The sequence below is a fragment of the Lactuca serriola genome, chromosome 4 (assembly GCF_051521515.1).
Source record: "Lactuca serriola cultivar US96UC23 chromosome 4, Lser_US96UC23_V15, whole genome shotgun sequence".
In the NCBI taxonomy this organism is placed as follows: domain Eukaryota; kingdom Viridiplantae; phylum Streptophyta; class Magnoliopsida; order Asterales; family Asteraceae; genus Lactuca; species Lactuca serriola.
This window is the reverse complement of record NC_136411.1, coordinates 189,254,625-189,276,254: the sequence shown is the minus strand read 5'-3', so window position 1 is coordinate 189,276,254 and position 21,630 is coordinate 189,254,625. Positions and strand designations below refer to the sequence as shown.

Genomic DNA, 21,630 nt, shown 5'->3' with positions numbered 1-21,630 from the left:
TAGCGATGCGTCTGGGGTTGGATTGGGTTGTGTTTTGACCCAAAGAGAAAAGGTGATAGCATATGCGTCTCGACAGCTGAAAGAGCATGAAAAGAATTACCCGACTCATGATTTGGAGTTGGCAGCGGTAGTTTTCGCTCTGAAAATATGGAGGCATTACCTCTATGGCACGAAGTGCAACCTTTTCACTGATCATAAGACTCTCCAATATCTCTTTAATCAGAAGGAATTGAATATGAGGCAACGACGCTGGCTAGAATTACTTAAAGACTACGACTGCGAGATACTTTACCACCCCGGTAAGGCTAATGTTGTTGCTGATGCTCTCAGTCGGAAAGTCAATCTTGAAAGGAAAAGGCCAAGAGCGTTGAGAATTGAAGTTGTCTCGACTATTTTGGAAAGTATAAAGAAAGCTCAGAGCGAAGCTTCTGAGAAGAATGACAGAAAGGAGGAACGTTTGGGCAAAACGTTGGTGTTCGGTGTAAACAGTCATGGACTGAAGGTGTTCCAAGATCGGATTTGGATACCTAAGACAGGAGGAGTCAGAGATCTTCTGATGGAAGAAGCTCACAAGACCATGTACTCGATTCATCCGGGTAGCACTAAAATGTATAGGGACCCGAAACCCTACTACTGGTGGCCGACGATGAAGCTTGATGTTGCAAAGTATGTGGCCGAGTGTGTGACTTGTGCGAGAGTCAAGACACAACATCAGAAACCGTACGGGAGTTTAGAACCTTTGTCTGTGCCTATGGGTAAGTGGGAAGACATTGCTATGGATTTTGTCACTAAACTGCCCAGAACAAAGAATGGTCACGACATGATTTGGGTGGTCGTTGATCGATTCACTAAGAGTGCGCATTTCATAGCGGCCAGGGAGAAATGGTCTATGGAGAAGCTTGCGAATTCTTACGTGAAGGAAATTGTGAGGCTTCACGGTGTTCCGTTGACGATTGTGTCGGATCGTGATAGCCGTTTCACATCGAGGTTTTGGAAAAGTCTACAAGAGGAATTGGGTACCAAGTTATGTTTAAGCACAACTTACCATCCGCAGACTGATGGTCAGAGTGAAAGAACGATACAAACACTTGAAGATATGCTGAGAGCATGTACTCTGGAATTCCTAGGTAATTGGGATGAACATTTACCGTTGGTAGAATTTTCCTATAATAATAGTTTCCACTCGAGCATTAAGATGGCACCTTACCAAGCTTTGTATGGACAGAAGTGTCGTATGCCGTCTTGTTGGCTTGAGGCTGGGGAAAAGCAGTTTATGGGACCGGAGTTGGTTCATCAAACTGCTGAAAAGTTGAAAATAATTAGGGAAAGAATGTTAGCGGCTCAGGATCGTCAAAAGAGCTATGCTGACAAGAAGCGAAGACCGATGACTTTTGAGGTTGGGGATTCGGTTTTGCTTAAGGTCTCGCCGTGGAAGGGACTTATAAGATTTGGTAAAAGGGGAAAGTTGAGTCCAAGGTTTATTGGACCGTTTAAAGTTCTTCAGAGGATTGGGAACCAAGCTTACAAGCTCGAACTACCAGAAGAACTGAATGGAATTCATAACACTTTTCATGTGTGTTATTTGAGGAAGTTCACAGGAGAAGTTCCCGACATAATTCCAATTTCTGAATTGAGAATTGATGAGAACAAAAGGTTGATCGAAGAACCAGAGGCAATTGTTGACTGAAAGACTAAGAAATTGCGACGCAAGATGGTTGGGTTAGTGCTTGTCCGATGGAAACACACGAATGGGCCGAATCTCACCTGGGAGACGGAGAGTGGCATGATGGGTCGCTATCCGCATTTGTTTGTTGATGTGTGATTCCGGGGACGGAATCATTCTAAGGTGGAGAGAATTGTAACGCCTGTGTTTCCGGGCTTGCCATATTTAGCAATATAATAGTCTAGGTTAACCTTTGTAACCCATTTTGAAATAATAAGAATGTATTATTTGAGTATTATGTGTTTTGTGCTTAATTGCTTAATTATGTGGTCTGATTAATTAAGAATAAAAAAATAAGCGTCAAAAATTAAGTGTAAAATAAACTTAATATCTTTGGTTAATGTTGTAGTAGTCGAAACGAGGTTTCCGAATATATATAGAACGCCCAAATCTGACTTCGTATGAGGAAGTTATGATTTATCGAAGTTCCGGCTTAGCGGTATACAGCCTGAAATACTTGAATTGAGATCGAGCGGTTGTTAGCCGAAGCAATCTAAATGAGAATCGAAGATCTCATTGTTGGTATCGAAGCGATAAAAAGTTAGGCGAGAACGGACGTCAAACGAAGAAGTTATGAATTTATAACGAAAGTTTCTGTCGCGGCCTATTAAAAATAATTAATAAAAATAAAGTCAAAATTAGCCGACGGAGTCTAAACGAAAGTCGTAGAGCGTGGTCTCACCTTTCCGTGGATATAAAGAACGTCGAAAACGGAGTTCGTATGAAGAAGTTATGAATTTCCGAAGTTTATTAATCATTTTGTATTTTTATTTAATTCAAAATCGGAGGCATTATCCGAAGCCGTGTCACCGGTGTAATCCGGAGTACGCCCCGCGTACGAGGTTACGCTATTGCGTTACTCCGATAGTGTCGACACTTCGGATGACGCATGCAATGACGATTTCGGACGCGTACGCGCTGCGTACGCCTGTACGCCCCGCGTACTCCGAGGCTCCAGCCTCTATATAAAGGATCCGAAGACAGCCTCATTTCTTGTTCATTTTCTTCTCTTCTCTCTAGTCTTTTGCATCGTTTTTCGTGCCGAAGCTACCCCGAAGTCCCGGTATCATACTCTAGCCCCGAGGCAAGTCCCGAGATCCCGAAGATCCCGAGAAGCGCGGTTCCCGAGTCGAAGCTCTGCCCGCGAGAAGTTCGATTTTCGAGGAGATCTTCCAGATCTGCTGAGGATTACTACTTCTGCAAGTCGTAGTGCTGTCCGATCATCTTCTGATCAAGTGAGTGTATACTACCTTTCATAAACACGATAATAATACAAGTGCGGTTTGAGTGTATTAAGTAAATTGTGGTTTATATGTGTGTGGGTGCAGTTACTTTCTTCTAACAAGTAACTATGAAGTATTTTATGCGATATACTTGCTATGTGTATATTTTGTGATTGTATGCGTGAATGGATATTCACTTTATTCCATCTCATAGATCTGAATTGCTTTCTATGAAATACGTGTTATGTGGTATGCCTCATCTGTTATATGGAATATATATTGAATGAAAATGATATATAGGTTTTAAACTATGTATGAAAATATATTCTTATCTACTAATATGTTGGGTAGAACGTGGGTAGATAGTTGGTGTGTAATAAACAGACGAGAGGCCTCGATGTTGTTGTTGTTGTTGATCTAGTTATTCAGCGGAGTATGGATAACGACCACGGACTCTTTCTAGACAGTCCAGTGGAACGCTAGCAGGTTCATAACCTGTAGGTGTTGTGAACGATGTGTTCACCAGTGTACTCTATCCCCCTCATGGTTGCCTTTAGGATATCTATTGTTGAGGAAACCCCTTAGCAGTGATGTCCGTCCCGATGAAAATCCTAGATTAGGTCCCTTGAGATAGTTGTTTTAGGGACGTAAAGTGAGGATAACGGGAATGGGTAATCGGGATAGTGATTGGTTGGTGAAATTAAATATAACTTATTTATTGTGGGTTGAAAACCCTATATGCTCACCAGGCTCCCAAGCCTGACCCACTCAGTTTTATTTGTATTACAGGAAGTGGCACAAGGGCGTAAGATGGATGGATCATCCTGTTGTTTTGTTTACAAGTCTGTATACGCATATATTTGTTGAATGACTTGTAATGTTTATCGTTTATGCTTTATGGTCTGTAGCGGAACATGACATCCCGAGTTTTGATTATATAATGAAATGCATCTCTTGATGAAATGCTTTGATAAATATTATTTTATCATGTTTTGTTTTGGGAACAAATTCCGCAACTCTTTCAAATCAAAAGGATTTACTCTGAAAATATTTAAAAGCATAAATGAAAATCGGTCTTTTCTGGTCGAGATAATGGGGATGTCACACATATATATAATGTTAGACTTTTAATGTTATATATAGTATAGGATGTATTTTACACTTTTATAATATTAGGTGGTCAAATTTAACAATTATACTTTTAATTCAATTAAATTTTAAACCAAAAACTTTATGGATTTATTAAACCTCTTTTAATTATACACCTTAATTAATTAATAAAACCATAAGGGTGTGATTTGAACTTTTTCAAAACAATACTAGGGTTTTAGAATTTAACAGTCCTAATTAAACTTTTAATCAACTTTTAAATTCCAAAACTTGAGGGCAAGTTTTGAAACATTTCAAAACATTAAGGTTTAGAATTTAAATATACATCAAAATTAAACAATTAATCAAAATTTAAATTCCAAAACTTGAGGGCAAGTTTTGAAACCTTTTTCAAAACATTAGGGTTTAACTATTTAAATTTCAAAACAACAAAACTTTTGGGTTCAAATTTAAACTATAAAACCTAAAGGGGAAAATATGAAACTTTTCAAAGCACAAGTATCAAATAACAAATAATCTAAATTAATATTTAATCACATAATTATCCATATTTGATTTATTTAATGATTTCTTGCAAAACAATTTATCAATTTAATCAAAATAATTAATCAATTATCACATAAGGAAACAAATATTTTATTAATTGATAAATATCTTCAATTAGATCAAGAATATAGTCAAATATATCATAAAATCGGATTTATATTGATCTAATATGATAAGGTAACTATCCATAAGCAAAAACAGCAAGAAATCGTGAAATATGCTCCATCTGACGAGTTGACTCGTCGAGTCAAGCTTAGACTCGTCGAGTCTGCATGCACTCGGTGAGTTCAGCTATGGACTCGGCGAGTCCAGCCTCCAGAAACCAAAAAATCAAAATTTTCAAACATATCAAGCATCAATACAATAGAAACCAGTCTAGGCTCTGATACCACTGATGGGTTTTGGTCCTAAGAACATCCTATGTGCTCATACAAACCCTAATGCTTTGATCTAGGTTTCTCTATTGTACATGCAAGTTATCCAAGACTATAAACACTAATTCTAGCATTCAAGTAATCATATTAACATGAGAATAGGTTTACGATGTTACCTTGATTGTTATGTAGCAATAACAATCCCAAATCTCCTTGTATTGACTTTGGAAGGCTTAGAGTCACAAGTGTCACTCCTTTAATGGTTCACAAACACCATAAGCAAGAGGATGAAGAGGAGAGAGGATGGAGGCTGCCCTAAAATGTGTGAAACCCTAGGAGAAGTCTTGTCCACGTTTTTGAGGCATAAGGGATCTATATATAGTGAGGCTATTAGGGTTATCTAACAAGGAAACCCTAATTTGGATGCTTAAGCCCTAAGCAACCCATGGAGCCCTTTCCTTAAGGCCTTGGACGATTTCATATGGGCTTCCCCCATAGAATTCGTCCACCTTATAATAAAAGGCAATCCATGGCCCAAATTGCAATTGTCTTATAATTACAATTCCAGTCCCTTAAGTTTAATTAATCTCTTTTAGTCACAAAACTAATTACCAATTAATTATTGACTAATATTAATTAAACAATATGATTTCTCCTTTAATATATTATTCCCATAATATATTAATAAATCATATTTAATCCTTTTTCTCCATAATTCATCCTATCAAGTTGCTTTGGTGAAGGCAACCCAAAAGGACCATGCACCATCGGGTCAAGTACATACCAAAATAGTTATGGACTTAGACACTAATCCAACACAATTGGCCTTCTTGTGACCTCTCTGGTTGCAGTGGAAACACATCAACTCCGCTGTCTGTAACACAGGTGCAGGGGCGGTACAATCCCTGCTAAAATGCCCCGTCTTGCCGCACTTATAGCAGCCTGACGATCCCAGTCTACATGCCCCCTCATGAGGCCTGCTGCATTTCCTGCAGCGGCCCGATCCTGACTGGCCTTTCGACCTACCATCTGATCCCTTGGGCTTCTTCCCCGAAGCCCCTCTCGTCTGTCCCTCCTCTGACTTCCGTTTCCGGATATGCTCCAAATCTATCTCCCTCTCCCCCGCCCTGGAAATCATAGAGTCCAAGGTAGGGCAAGCTGAAAAACTAACGTGCTCCCGAATGTCAGCTCGGAGCATGTCATGATAGCGGGTCCTCCTCATGTCCTCATCACCCGCGTACTGGGGCACCAACAGTGCCCTCTCCCGTAACTTGGCGGTGATCTCCGCCACAGTCTCCGTCGTCTGTCTCATATCCAAAAACTCCCTGGCCAGCTGCTGAAGCTCGACAGCCGGCGCAAACTCCGCCCTGAATTTGATCACAAAGTCTAATCAGGTCATAGTCTCGACCGCTGAGGCTCCCAACGAGTCACCGACTGACTCCCACCAATCTCATGCTCGATCTCGTAAACACCCTGCTGCATACCTCACCTTCGACCCCTCGGGGCAGAAGCTGTCAACTGTGCAGACTCGATGTCTGCAATCCATCGCCTGGCAGCAATGGGGTCTTTCACCCCGTGGAAATCTGGCGCACCACTACCCCTGAAGTCCTTGAAGGACAGTGTGCGAGATCCCGACTGGCCAGATGCCATGTCGCTCCTGAACGCCCTGAGGCGATCCTCCATCAGCTCGACTATCCCTTCCTTGATTGACCCGAAGATGATGGGGGTCGACTCAAGGATACCCCTGGTGATCTCTGACGCGATGAACTCGCGTAGTCCCTCATCTACCGGCTCGGAACCTGATCCCGAACCTGACCTCTCTCCTGAACCGCCATCTATCGGCCTCGATCGAAGTACCACCATTCTGCAATACATAAATAACAATTATTAGTGATACTGCTACTTCTTGAGGGATCACAACTACTACAAGTTCCCCGGTCTTATCTCAGCCTTCCTTAGTTCGGGTACGGATACTCTGCTTTCAGTAGTACGGGCCCATACTACATTCCACATTTATCCGTACCTTCTTCAAGGACTGCCTTGACTCCACCGGACCCCTTTCACTATTGTTGTTCACTGCTATACTCATCCTAGGCTCGCCCTAGGGAAATCTCTGACTCTACTCTACCCAATCCTCAGCTGCTGCAGGCCTCCTTGTAATGCCAATTAGCCATCACCTGAATGCCATCACATGTGATGAAGCTCAGATAATCCTTCGAGTAACAGACTCGTCCCTACCACGGTTGGACTCAAACAAGAGCTGTACAATAGGATCAAATCCAACACTCTAAGATTATTCAACCCTGATCACATGTGACGTGACGTATTCACCTAATGGCTAACTCCCATTATTCAGAGTCCCACAAAGCACGAAGCAAGCAACATTCAGACAAGGGTAACAATCTCAATCAACTCTATCTGCTTACAGGAACTATACTAGCATACAATGCTAAGTTCATACTATCAGGCATAACCTAATCAGACTATCCTACTTGCTGTCCACTCAATACTAGCATGCAATTCTCATACAGCTGAAACATATAAAGCAAGCACATAAGGCATCACTCCTAGATCCTTAGTCCTATTCTAGCATGCTGTTCTACAAAAGCTGATAAACATAACATAAACTTGTATGGGTACTTTGGGAAATACTTACTTGAGCTCGGCTGGTCGCACACATCACACACTTTGTTCTTTCTCAAAACTCTTTTCTCAACTTTTAGAAAACATTTTCTTTTTGGAAAATCTTTTAATCCCTCGATTTGAGTTCAGACACCCCCGAAGGTGTGTCCAAATCCCTCAAACCAGGGCTCTGATACCAACTTGTAACGTCCCAAAAATACCGGTTAAAAATTTCATTTTTAATTTAGGTTAATACATAGAAACATCATTACAAAACATTCATAACAATAATCCATGTCTGAAAACCGGTAATATCATAGTAATAATTCAGAGTACATCCCAGAAATCCATAGTGCGGAAAACAAGAGTGTGTGTGTGACATGCCGCTACCGTGCCGGCTCCTTTCCCCTAGCTGAAGAGGTACCTGAAACAACAACTAAAAACGTAAGCACAAAACTTAGTGAGTTCCCCCATCGTACCACATACCATACAAACACATAACATACATACTGTCAGGCTATTATGGGGTGCCTGACTACCCGGTACGGCTATTCTGGGGTGCCGACTACCCGTGCGACCATTCTGGGGTGCCGTCTACCCGTGTCAAGCTATTCTGGGGTGCTGACTACCCATCGGTCCTGACAACCTATCCTCGGGGACTATTTCACCCCCTACTGCTACTCACACATATATCATAACATAACAAATTATCAGACATATCTGGGGTGTCTGAACTACCCTTCGGTCCTAACAACCGAACACATCATGCTAGCATATAACATATAGTGTAGTAGCAAACCTAGATGATATCACAAAGACATTCATCTAACGTACAACTCCTACTGGTGGGCCGGCATTGTGGCCGTAGACCCACCGCTACTGGAAGCTAACTGACCTCAAAGTAGCTGTTGATCTGATCGGGAACTGACTGTCTACTACTGCTGCTGCTGCTCCGGACGTCCCCCGACTATAATTCCCACAAAACGATCAGTCAAACACTGCTAGATGTACTTAGGGTAAAATGACCCTTTTACCCTTGACCAAGTCGAAATCCAAGTCAAAGTCAACTTCCAGTTGACTGGACTCGCCGAGTCCGCGAGCAACTCGCCGAGTCCTTCCCTTACTAATCCGGTCCTACTCGCCAAGTCCCTCTCCCCACTCACTGAGTCACCCTTGACTCACCACTCGGGACTATGGGGCCGACTCGAGTCCTGACTCGCCGAGTTCCTCGAGCGGATCCCCTACTCGCTTCCAATCCACACTAGAACACCCCATAAGAGGGTTTGGGGTTTTGGGACTACGTTACACAGTTAATTCCGCGTGCAGGTACGAAGGGTTGAACCTTCAACGCTAAAACCCCTCTTGCTCTGTGAAAGTTCATATGACTCGCTGAGTTTGAAGAACAACTCGGCGAGCTCCAGGCAATCTTTATATGACTCGCCGAGTTGTTCATCCAACTTGTCGAGTCTAGGACCATCTTCATAGAACTCGCTGAGTCCCTCGACCCATTTCCCGAGTAGGCCAGATCTGAGACATGCAACGCTTCAAAACCATAGATCTATGGTCCTAGGGCATGTTTACCACGTAAAGTTGCAAACTTTACGTGCATGCATGGCCCTATGAGCTCAAACATGCAATTCCAAGCTCTTTAAGAGGTCCTACACTCAATAGGGACCTCAATCACCTCAACCACAAAGACTTTATGCTACTAGGATGTCCAAAAGGTCCAAACCCAAAGTCCTTGCAGAATATTAACCATAAACACATAGAGATTTAGGTTCTCAGGGCTTAAAACCACTTTTTAGGGACAAAAGGGGATTTAATGAACTAAAGATCAAGGTAGGAACTTTTCTACCTGAATAGAAGCCCTTCACAGAGTAGATTTCGGATCTTCTTCCCTTCTTGCACTCTTCAACCTTCTCCTTCTTCTCCCAAGCTCCAAACCACCTTCACAAAGCTAAAAATCACCCACAAGGACACAAAGGGGGCTAGGGTTTCGTTCTACTGATCTCTGGGAGTGCTAGGGGAAATGGAGGCTGGGTTAGATCATTTAAATAGGGTGCAAACACCCGGGTTAGGGTTTTAGTCCAGACAAGGTCTACTCGCCGAGTCCCACGAGCCTACTCGCCGAGTAGACAGAGTAGATCCCGCGTCTAGTCCCGCTTCTACTCGGCGAGTTAATCCTTCAACTCGCCGAGTCCAAGGTTAAAATGCAATATATAGGGAGAGTTAATAACTAAGAATACATACCAGGAACCAGGTGCTACACAAATGTAGTCTGTTGTCAGTCGTCATAAATCGGAAACCGAGAAACAACACATAGACAAAGAGAATGATTTAAATCCATGTCTCAGTCTATACGATATCTAGAATGGAGGAATATATGATCCCTTATCTAAAAGACGCAGATCTGATAAGATCAGAGTTGACAGCAGCTTTTGAAAGCTACGATTGCAGATCAGGATCTGAAGTCATATGCAGAATAGTTATTAGACTTAAGTGGGAGACTGTTGGATTAGTGTCTAAGTCCATAACTATTTTTGGTATGTACTTGACCCGATGGTGCATGGTCCTTTTGGGTTGCCTTCACCAAAGCAACTTGATGGGATGAATTATGGAGAGAGAAGATTAATTATGATTTATTAATATATTATGAGAATAATATATTAAAGAAGAAATCATATTGTTTATTTAATATTAGTCAAGAATTAATTGATAATTAATTTTGTGACTAAAAGAGATTAATTAAACTTAAGTGACTGGAACTGTAATTATAAGATAATTGCATTTGGGCTATGGATCACCTTGGGATAATAGGTTGGATGAATTCTATGGGGAAACCCATTAGAAATCGTCCAAGGGATATTCTAAAAGGGTCCATGGGCTGCTTAGGGCTTAAGCAGTCAAATTAGGGTTTCCTAGTTGAAAACCCTAATAGCCTACATGCATATATAGTACCCTTAAGCCCCAAAAACATAGCTAAGGGTTCCACTAGGGTTTCCACACGTTTTGGGCAGCCTTCTCTCTCCTTATTCTTCATCCTTTTGCTCTTGGTGTTTGTGAACCATTAGAGGAGTGACAATTGTGACACTAAGCTTTCTAAAGTCATTACAAGGAGGATTTGAGATTGTTATTGCTGCATAACAATCAAGGTACGATCTAACAACCCTTTCACATGTTAATATGATTAATTGTATGCTAGAACTAGGGTTTAAAGTCCTGGATGAATTGCATGTAAAATAGAGAAACCTAGATCCAAACATTAGGGTTGCATGAGCACATAAGATGTTCTTATGGCTAAAACCCATCAACCTCACATAGTGATCGATAAATCTCAACCTTGGAATCCTAATCCCCCCCCCCCCCCCCCCTCAATTGGAATTGCATGATATGGTTTGGAGTGTAAAAGCTATACATGACCTCGTACCTTCACATCCAATGAATGCTTCAAATAATGATACATAAATTTGCATTTGATGATAGTATTTTTTGAATCTTATATCAACAAAACACTTTATAAAAAACAAGAAATAGTTAAATATTTGATTTTGAAAAGATGGAATGAATCCTTTTTAGTTTATATATATGTGCTAAAAAATAATAAATATATATCATGATATACCAAAGCACAATCGGAATTATGGCTCATTTGGTTTACTATATACGAAGGACGTAATTGTTGGAAATAGATGTGGTCGTGTTGACGATGTAGGTGACATAAAAGTTGGTCCTAATGATAGTGAAGGATGACGAGTAGTACATTAGGGTTTTGGGGTAAATTAAAGAGGATGTGAGAAATAGATCGATGGGACTAGGGCTTATAAGACTTATTTCTATTTTTTCAAAAATCATCCCTAAAAGATAGAGTAGTCATAATACCTGATAACAAGGGTATTTTTGTCATTTTACAAATGTTTAACAAAAAATGATTGACAATAATAACTCCAAAAACAACGTGTGAAATTTTGGAAACCATAAAGATAAATCATGTTAAAAATTAAAAAGTTATATTAAAAGTGCATATATGTAAATCCTAGGACTAACTTTATAGTTTACTCTATTAAAAACTAAAACACAATTTTTTTTTAAAATTAATGCAAGTTAAAAACTATAGAATCCAAATCTATAATTATTTGTATTTATTTGTATTTACTGCAAATTAAAAGGGATACATCATAACATTAATTTACAAAGACCATAACTCAAAGTCATAAAAAATCAATTTACATTTATTTAAGGATTTGGGTTAGTTTTAAGGTTGGTTTTTTTTTTTTTTCCAAATTCTTATGGAAAGGAAGGACCGGAAGTGTAAGAAAATTTGAACTTGACGATTGACCGATTGTCAAAGACGGAATGAAAGAAACACAGAGATGATGAGATCTATCAGACGGCTGATAATTACTCATTTCTTCCAATACGAACCACCCCAAATCGCAAGAACCCTTGAAAGCTCGACCCACGGGCGCCAAAAACCTCCAAAACATCATCACAAAAATATACATTACACACGCATACACATCTCCAAATCATTACTATTAAGATACACAAATAAAACCCTGCATCTGGATTTCAATTTCTTGGAACGCCCACACCCTCGATTTCGCGATTCATGGCCCTCGAAAATATTGTCAAAGAAGCATTGAACGCACTCTATCATCACCCAGATGATGCCGTTCGCTCTCAAGCCGATCAATGGCTTCAAGAGTTCCAACGGACAATCGATGCTTGGCAGGTTCGTTATTTAACTACTGATTGAGTTCAAATCATTTTACTTCAATCCGTACTTATATAGTCCGCGTAATCAGTTCGATATTTGAACTCCCTAAATCGGTAGTAAATTGTATTGGGTAATCAGTTTTTGCTCTTTCTAAATAATCATGTAGGTTTTGTTCATCCATCGGAGTGAAAGTGTAGTTAATTTGCAAGTTTCTCGATTTAATTGTGAATAGGTTTTGATTCGCCTAGGATTCTAGACAAATCATCCAGCATAACCAAATATGGGTGCTAGAACTTGGCAATTCCTTATCTTTATGGAATTCAACCCATATAAAGGAGAATCTGTAACTTGCAAGCTTTATGCTGTTGCTAAAAAAATTTATGTCTATGGAATCAGCTATCTCATACTATCAATAAATGAGGATTGATTAGCGTACATCACCCACTTGGGCTGTTATCAAAATTTGTTTTTATCTGATTCTAATGTATTTATTAAAGATCAATTAAATAAGTTAACATATGTTAAATTTTCTCTAGGTGTCTGATAATTTGCTTCACGATGCTAGTAGCAATGTGGAGACTCTAATTTTCTGCTCACAAACTCTCAGAAGCAAGGTAATTTCATTCATCCTTCTTTACCTTTCAATCAAGCAAGGTATTCTTTAAACTTTGTGCTTCACAACATATCAGTTTCAGTTAACTTAACAATAACATCATATGACATAGTTATTTACTTTAATCCATATCATGTAACAGGTGCAAAGAGATTTTGAAGAGTTGCCTTCTGAAGCATTTCGTTCCCTACGCGATTCTTTAAATGTGAGTGAATATCATCAAACACTTGTACTCTTTTATATCTATCGAATCTGGTGTTTGAGTTTGACAGCTGGAGTTTTAACTTTTAACTGCAGAACTTGTTGAAAACATTTCACAAGGGCCCACCAAAAGTTAGAACTCAGGTACTATCTAAAACTTGTTTGATAAACAGATGTGTTTAAGTTGTAAACAAATGGATTTTGTGAATATGAAAAGGATTTTGTTATATATAGATTAGTCTTGCTGTTGCTGCATTGGCTGTTCAAGTTCCTGCTGAAGATTGGGGAGATGGTGGCATAATGAATTGGCTTAGAGATGAGATGAATTCAAATCCTGATATTGTTCCAAGTTTCCTAGAGCTACTCAGAGTCTTACCTGAGGTTTTAAAATTCACCATTATTGTTATTATTATTATTATTAAATTGGTATTTGGAGTTGTTAATGTGTATATAAATAATCTATTATGCTCCAAAACAGGAAGTTTTTAATTACAAAATAGCTGCACGTCCTGAAAGGCGAAGAAAATTTGAAAATGAACTTGCCTCTACCATGGATGTTGCTCTTGGGATTTTGACCGCATGTTTAAATATTCCAGAATTAAAAGAACAGGTGAGTTTTTTTCTTTTTCTTTTTCTTTTTCTTTTTCTTTTTCTTTTTAGCAATAACAAATTAATTCTGTTTTGTTATAAGATATAAAGTTTTCTTCTCAATATTCCACTTTCTTCTATGACTTTCCAACATTCAGGCTCTTGAGGCTTTTGCATCTTGGCTTCGACTAAGACATAGGTATATTTCCTTATCTATTTTCTTTTTTCTTTTTTTTAAATCTTTGGTGCTATTGAATGAATTACTACATGATATTTTTTGTTGCTTATAGGATACCTGCATCTGTTCTTGCTACACATCCATTGGTGTTAACAGCTCTCTCTAGCTTAACTTCTGATGTGCTTTCAGAGGCAGCTGTAAATGGTAATATACTAATATATATTATATATTATTTATTGTGAATTGTGATCAGTTATTAATTTAGTATGTAATAAATATCATTGTTCACTGTTGCCTATATGCAGTGATTTCTGAATTGATACATTACACATCTGCAAGAAACATAGAGGGGTTTTCTGTTCATATGCCCTTAATTCAAGTTATTGTGCCACAAGTTATGAATCTGAAGCCACAACTTAGAGATTCTTCAAAGGTAATTTTTTCCAAACCCTTTTCAGTTTCAATTTAAGACACAAGTTGATGGATCTTTTCAAAGCTTCCTGCTTTTATAATCAAAAGAGATACATCTGATTTCAGGATGAGGAAGATGTTAAGGCCATTGCTCGATTATTTGCTGATATGGGTGATTCCTATGTTGAATTAATAGCAACTGGTATGCAAATTCACAGTTTTTTTGTTGCAAAAAATATTAAATAATTTTCTACTTCTAAACTATTAGTTTTTCTACAGGTTCTGATGAATCAATGATGATTGTTCATGCATTACTTGAAGTTGCTGCACATCCAGAATATGATATTGCTTCCATGACATTTAACTTTTGGCACAATCTTCAAATTTGCTTGATAGAGAGGTGAGTGTTTTAGTTCTTTTAGTTTATATTTTATAAAAATCAATTATTTGATACAATAATTGTTATTATTTTGCAGAGAATCCTATTTATCACTTGGCAATGAATCATTAATTGAAGCAGAGAGAAATAGACGTGTGCAGGTTTTTCGTTCATCATATGAATCACTTGTATCCATGGTGAGTTATTGGAGTAAAATCTTTGTTTTTGATGCATTTACACAACCAAGGACATAAATCTCATTTATATTTTGTTGCTCACAGGTTAGTTGCAAAGTTCAGTATCCTCAGGATTATTCTCAGCTTTCAAAAGAAGACCAAAAGGATTTCAAACAGACAAGATATGGTATTTAGTTTCCTTCTAATTATTTGTTCTTTCTTTCCATATCATCATTTATAATACACTCTAACTTATTATAATACTTTTGCCTTTTTAGAAAAAAAAAGAACTTTTGAAGAATACCCTTTTAAATTTTTGTTATTGTAATGTGCTGACATACTATATTATATTTCTAGCTGTTGCGGATGTCTTAATTGATGCAGCATTAGTTTTAGGAGGTGAAGCCACACTTAGAATTCTATACATGAAGCTTGTTGAGGTACATAATTACTTCATTTTATCAACTTTATCATGTTATATTATTTATAAAAATAAGTTATATTAAATCATTAAATCTGTCATTTCATTTCACAAATTTCAGGCTCTAAGTGGACACCAAAATGGTGATATGATGGATTGGAGGCCTTCAGAGGCTGCATTATATTGCATCAGAGCCATATCAGATCTTGTCCCCTTCATTGAAGCAGAAGTTATGCCTCAGGTATAAGTTACAGCTTCTTTGACCTTCCGTTGACTTTGACTTTGACCTTTTAATTTTATTGGTTTAAACAGATTATGTCATTGCTTCCGAAGCTTCCTCATCAATCACTATTACTTCAAACAGGTTATATACATTTTCTTTTTTCATAAATTAATATTTCATTATTTTTAAAAATAAAACAACCCTTTGTTTTCCAGTATGTTTGACAGTTGGAGCTTATTCTAAGTGGATTGATGCTTCACCAAATGGATTGTCTTTTTTGCCCTCAGTCATTGATATTCTTGTCAGTGGCATGAGTATGTCTGAAGAGTCTGCAGCAGCTGCTGCATTGGCTTTCAGACACATATGTGATGGTATTGTAAATTTGTAATCTTTCTTCATTTTATAGGAATGTCGTTTTAAATTAAAGATTTAAAAGATTCATATCATTATTTTTTAGATTGTGGGAAAAAGCTGTGTGGATCTTTAGATGGTCTTTTCCAGATATACCAAAGGGCAATGACTGGTGAAGGATCTTTTAAAGTTGCAGCTCAAGATTCATTGCATTTGGTTGAAGCCTTAAGGTCTCACTACAATACAAAATCTTAATTAATTTAAATGGAAAAGAAAAAAAAAATTCTCATAAATCTTTAATTGCAGTATAGTTATTACAGAGCTTCCTCCTGATCAGGCTAAGAAAGCCCTTGAGGCTCTTTGCATACCTGCAGTTGCATCTTTACAGGTTTGACTAGTCAATGGCTAATTAATGAACATAAAAAGAAAAGAAAGATAATTACGATTATGCCATTGCTGAATTATTTTGTATGATGAGTAGGAAGTGATCAATCAGGGTCCTCTGGTTTTGGGTCAAAAACCTGCTCGTGAAATCACTGTTCATATTGATCGGCTTGCAAATATATTTAGGTATCAAAAACATTTTTTTATTTTATTCCTTTTATGATTAAAGTTTATCTTTTTTTTTTTTTTTTAAATAATGAATTTATGTGCAGATATGTAAATAATCCGGAAGCTGTTGCGGATGCAATTCAAAGACTTTGGCCACTTTTCAAAGCCATCTTTGATATGTAAGTATAAAGCAAATTTCATTGCTATAAATTTATAATTGAGTAAATTTTTTAAAGTATACCAATAAATAAATAAATAAAAGTAGGTTGCTATTTCTGCATCTAAGTCTTTTTATCTGAAATATAATGCAGTCGTGCTTGGGATATGAGGACAATGGAATCACTCTGCAGGGCATGTAAACATGCTGTAAGCTCAAAGCCTATATGTTTTTTTTATAAATTATATATACTTTTGTTGTGTTGCTAATTAATTATTTGCAAAATTAAATGTTTGTTTTTTTTAAGGTGAGAACATCAAAGAGGTTTATGGGAGTGACAATTGGAGCAATGCTTGAGGAAATACAAGGGCTATACAAACAACACCACCAACCCTGTTTCTTATATCTCTCTAGTGAAGTTATAAAGGTCAAAAAAAAAAAAGTTTCAACCTTTATCAATCAATGAAAAGAACAAATTATTTGAGATTCATTCATATTATTTAAGATGCAGATATTTGGATCTGATCCTTCTTGTGCGGATTACTTAAAAGTTTTGATTGAATCTCTGTTTAGCAATACAGCTTGTTTGCTTACAAAAATTCAGGTTCGGTTTCTCCTCTTCTAAAATTAAATCTTTAATTTCCTTTTCATTAAATATTTGTTTTTACTTTGTAATAACAAGTATTGAATCTGTGTAGGATTTCACATCCAGACCAGATATAGCCGATGATTGTTTCTTGTTGGCTTCAAGATGCATTCGCTATTGCCCTCATTTGCTGTTTCCATCTCCTGTATTCCCATCATTGGTGGAATGCTCCATGATCGGAATCACAGTTCAACACAGGTTAAATACAAAAAACACCAACCACCTTTCATTTCCTTCTATTACAACTTTAAACTTTCAATATTTACAATATTTTTTCAGGGAGGCATCAAATTCTATACTAAGCTTCTTATCGGACATATTTGACCTTGGAAAATCAAGTCAAGGGCAACAATTTGTTCCCATGAGGGACAATGTGATTGTCCCACGAGGTGCCAGCATTACAAGAATCTTGGTTGCTGCTGCAACCGGGGCCCTCCCAAGTTCAAGATTGGAAACTGTAAGACACTATTTATTTTGATTAACCCTTCAAGGGATATTAATATTACCATTAATGCCCTTGGTTTGGTTTGTGACAGGTGGCATATGCTCTGCTGGCGTTATCGAGGGCATATGGGTCAAAAGCTTTGGAGTGGGCTAAAGAGAGTGTGTGTTTGATTCCGGTTTCTGCTGCAACAGATATGGAAAAGTCAAGATTTGTGCAGGCGTTGTCTGATGCTGCATCGGGTGTTGACATCAAGGGATTGACGATTCCGATTGAAGAGTTGTCTGAGGTTTGCAGACGGAATCGCACAGTGCAAGAGATTGTTCAAGAAGCTTTGAGGCCACTTGAGTTGAATCTGGCTTATGTGTCATCATAGGATACAGATATCATGGGAATTGGGAAAAAGGTCATTTTTTGTGCCTAAATTTTATGAGTTATAGGGATTGGATTGGGGGTGTGATGTATAATTGTTGTAAGTTGTGATTAAGATATGCAGGAAAAAAGGTTTGTTGGAATTGTTTTCCCTGAAATTTTGGTTGAGGTGTTATCGCTTGCAATTTTCTTTGTATGAAAAATCAATCCATATATCTTTTGAGAATGTCATGGAAATTTGAATCGTTTTGGTGTTTATTTCAATGTTTTTGTTCTAAAAGTTATGTCAATAGTTGTTGAGATTATGCTTCAAGGCATTCTTTTGTATGATTTATCATCATTGATGATGAAACTTGTCGCTATGACTCAAAGGTTTTATAGGTGGAAAGTGCAAGAATATTGTTGGTATTGGTAAAAAAAATATATTACCTTTTTAGTTTGGGTTTGGACTAAGGGCAAAAGCCATGAAAGCCCTAAGTTTGCAATTTCTTGTTGGTTTTACCGTAGGTTGTTTTTTATGTCCATTAATGCCTTACATTTGCACTGGCTTTTTCATTTAAATCTTTATCCGATTTTGCTTTATTTAGTTGGTTATCATGTAACGCCCGTTTTACTGATTCGATCGATTAAAAACTTAAGGATTCCAAAGATAAGGTTTTGGGAAAAACATTATGCCACGATGTGGCAGGTTGTTGGCCACGGCATAACCATGTCACTTAAATGAGAATTGTGTCTGGTTGGTGACTATTACGTGGTGAAGAAGTAACCATGGCGTGGTGGTTGTTGTAGCCCAAGCTTATGAAGTTTAGGGTTTCTTCTATATTTAAAGGCATTAAATCCAAGTTTAGATCATTCTCTTCAGCCTCCATCCATCGTTGTGAGCTTGTTTGCTTAGTTTTGGAGCTTATTCTTTGGCATTGGTGAACCTTGAGGAAGTAGGGACTCCACATTGGTCCAGGTTTAGGTCATTCTCTTCGGCCTCCATCCATGGTTGTGAGATTGTTTGCTTAGATTTAGAGCTTATTCTTTGGATTTGGTGAACCTTGAGGAATAAGGGACTCCACATTGGTGCGTGGAAGCAATGAGCTAACTTAGATCCATCATCTCCTTCAGATTTATGTGTCTTTTGAGGTATAAAGCTTGTACATTGACCTTTGTTCTTTTTAGATCCAAGTGTATGCTCTTTTGGTTGGTTTTGGACCCTTTCATGGATGATCTTGGAGTTTGAGGAACTCTAGAGCTTAATGTGACACTTTTGTGGTCAATGGACTTCTAAGTGATAAAAAGATCCATGCTTTGGTGTTCTTGATCCCATGCATAAATACTTATCCTTTAGAGAGCTTTTTGGACTTAGGGTTTAAGATATTGCTTTGTAGTGATGTCTTATTGGATAAAGTTGAAAACTTTATCCATTAAGTCATTAAGAACAACTAGATCTGAAGTTATGATCTTTGATATATAAGGATTAAGCTCTTAATAAAGAAGATGACTTGTGATCGAAACCACGACGCGACCAAGGAATGGTGATGCCCTGCAACACGATTGTTTTGGATGGACTTGGTCATGACGTGGCCAAGGACTCGCCATAACGTGGTGACCGTTAGGGATGAAAGTGGGTTTAAACCTGACCCGTTTGGACTCGGATCTAGAAAACCCGAAAACCGAAATTGACGAATTATAAGACACGATAACCACACCGGTATAATAAACCGGTTCAGGTTCGGCTCTGGGTATCAAACTGTTTAAAGTGGGTATGAAACCGGTTGGAACCAGAAATTGATAATTGGAACCGGTTTCAGGTTTTAGACCCAGATGGACCCGAAAACCTGAGAATATAAAACATTCTATTTTATTGAGCATGGAACAAGAATGCAAGACATTCAAGTATAAACATGCATTTGGTTATGGAAATCTTTGTATCTATAGTTATTGCATGATTAATATATTGAGAGAAAACTTTGAAGTCTTAATTTGCTTGTGTTTTAGATATTATTGTTTTTCATATCCATATATATAGTCATTATAAAGAACACAAACCACTTTCATTATGTGTATCTGAGGAAACAAAATTAAAAGCTATGATTGGATAGCGATATTTTTTAATTAGCGAGCCTTCTTGCTTAAAATGATATGTACGCAAACAGAAAAAGTGTCGACTGGTGTAAATAATTTAAGTTCAAGAATTATTGTCTTAGTTTTTCAAGTGTTTAATGATGTCAGTTGGTAACAAATGGGAAAAACGAAAAAAATGATTGTGAGCATGTCGACGTCGATCACAAAGAGAAAAGAAAAGTTTTTTTTAGTAGCTCTGTTAGTTGATGGGAGATGAGGTTTTTTTATTGAGTAGTCGATGGGAAATGAGGTTCTAAAACCCAGAATACCGACCTATACCCGAAATATTCGAAACCCAGATAAGGCTATTTTCTATACCCAAAACACGTACCGATTTAACATATTCCAGTTATACTAGTTCTAGTTCATGTACGGTTTTCCGATTTTAAATCTCATCTCTGGTGGTCGTTGACCTGGTTGATTGTTCACTTTTGTTGACCGTTGAATTTTGACCAGTTTGACCTTGGGTCAAACTTGAAGGATTTGGGTTGTTGAATTAGGTTTGGTCTTTACTTGGTGATAGTCGGTTCGCAGGTTTGATTAGTGCGAGGAATTGAGAGTGTAGTTATGTTTCTACGATTTTGCGATTTAGGCAAGTCTTCTCACTATGCCATGTATGGCATTATATATCCTTTGTATGTTAGGATAATGGTATTGTTAGAGTACGTGTATGCTAGTTGGTTAGGATAACTCCTTGTCATGTATGTGCAACATAGGACACTAGGTGTCATGCTATGATAAGCTGGTAGGGTCTTGTTTGTTGAGTGTATGATATTGTTAGGTGTCATGAATGGTTAAGGTAATGATAGTATTGGTTGATCATTAAGTGGATACCTTAGGGGTGGTATGTAGTTTAAATTAGATAACTTGAGAATTCTTGGTCTAAAGCCTTATTTCATGGTTCCTGTTTGATTTATTGCTCTCGGGTAGGATCATCTGTTCGAATGTCTATCTGACCCTCGACTACATATGACTATGTATTTGTTGGCGTATATCACCGGAAGAAACGTCAAAGGATAACGGAGTTGTCAACTCAGTAACGACCCAACAAAAGCTCATTACTTGACAAGAGCCGGGAGCGGGACAAAGTCTATAAGCCTCTGCGTATTAGCGTTGGTAATCTGGCCTCGAGATTGGCCTCCTTCTAGGAGAGAAACTCCCATTCCAAATAAGACAAAGGAGTACAATTACTCTAGAGTCGCAGGTGTATTGCTCCTTGATATGTCAACTGCCCGTTCTGCACCAATAACAGACATCAACCCGCGGGGCACGATCTACCAATCAAATGCCGCCTCGTCCAACCATGCCTGAAAAAGTAGAAGATACTGTCGGGGATCTGTTACCCTGACTACGAGTATAAAAAGGTCGCTTCTCCCCTAAGAGAAGGGATTGACTCTTGAATCCCAATCTCTTTCTTTCCATCATAGACTTCACCTCAAAGGAACTCGCTAACTTGACCGTTGGAGCCTCGTTCTGGGATCACCTCCCGGACG

The 21,630-nt window shown here is 38.1% G+C and overlaps 1 protein-coding gene across 1 annotated transcript; it reads left to right on the top strand.

Moving 5' to 3' along the window:
- Nucleotides 1-11,955: 11,955 nt before the first annotated feature.
- Nucleotides 11,956-18,283, top strand: MOS14 (ARM repeat superfamily protein). Its single transcript, XM_079040615.1, has 27 exons — nucleotides 11,956-12,330; nucleotides 12,852-12,929; nucleotides 13,071-13,133; nucleotides 13,226-13,273; nucleotides 13,364-13,510; nucleotides 13,608-13,739; nucleotides 13,876-13,916; nucleotides 14,008-14,099; nucleotides 14,201-14,328; nucleotides 14,433-14,508; nucleotides 14,586-14,706; nucleotides 14,783-14,882; nucleotides 14,967-15,048; nucleotides 15,219-15,301; nucleotides 15,404-15,523; nucleotides 15,595-15,646; nucleotides 15,721-15,876; nucleotides 15,963-16,086; nucleotides 16,163-16,244; nucleotides 16,338-16,426; nucleotides 16,513-16,587; nucleotides 16,720-16,774; nucleotides 16,873-16,992; nucleotides 17,077-17,169; nucleotides 17,264-17,409; nucleotides 17,491-17,668; nucleotides 17,748-18,283. The coding sequence occupies exons 1-27, from the start codon at nucleotides 12,208-12,210 to the stop codon at nucleotides 18,027-18,029; spliced, it is 2,886 nt and encodes a 961-aa protein (XP_078896741.1). The 5' UTR covers nucleotides 11,956-12,207; the 3' UTR covers nucleotides 18,030-18,283.
- Nucleotides 18,284-21,630: the final 3,347 nt, after the last annotated feature.

Excerpts from the sequence above, each read along its gene's own strand:
- MOS14 (XM_079040615.1), top strand. The coding sequence starts at position 12,208 with ATGGCCCTCGAAAATATTGTCAAAGAAGCATTGAACGCACTCTATCAT. Across the intron at positions 13,740-13,875 it reads TTCCAGAATTAAAAGAACAG|GCTCTTGAGGCTTTTGCATC; the intron begins GTGAGTTTTTTT and ends TCCAACATTCAG. Across the intron at positions 14,100-14,200 it reads TTCAGAGGCAGCTGTAAATG|TGATTTCTGAATTGATACAT; the intron begins GTAATATACTAA and ends GCCTATATGCAG.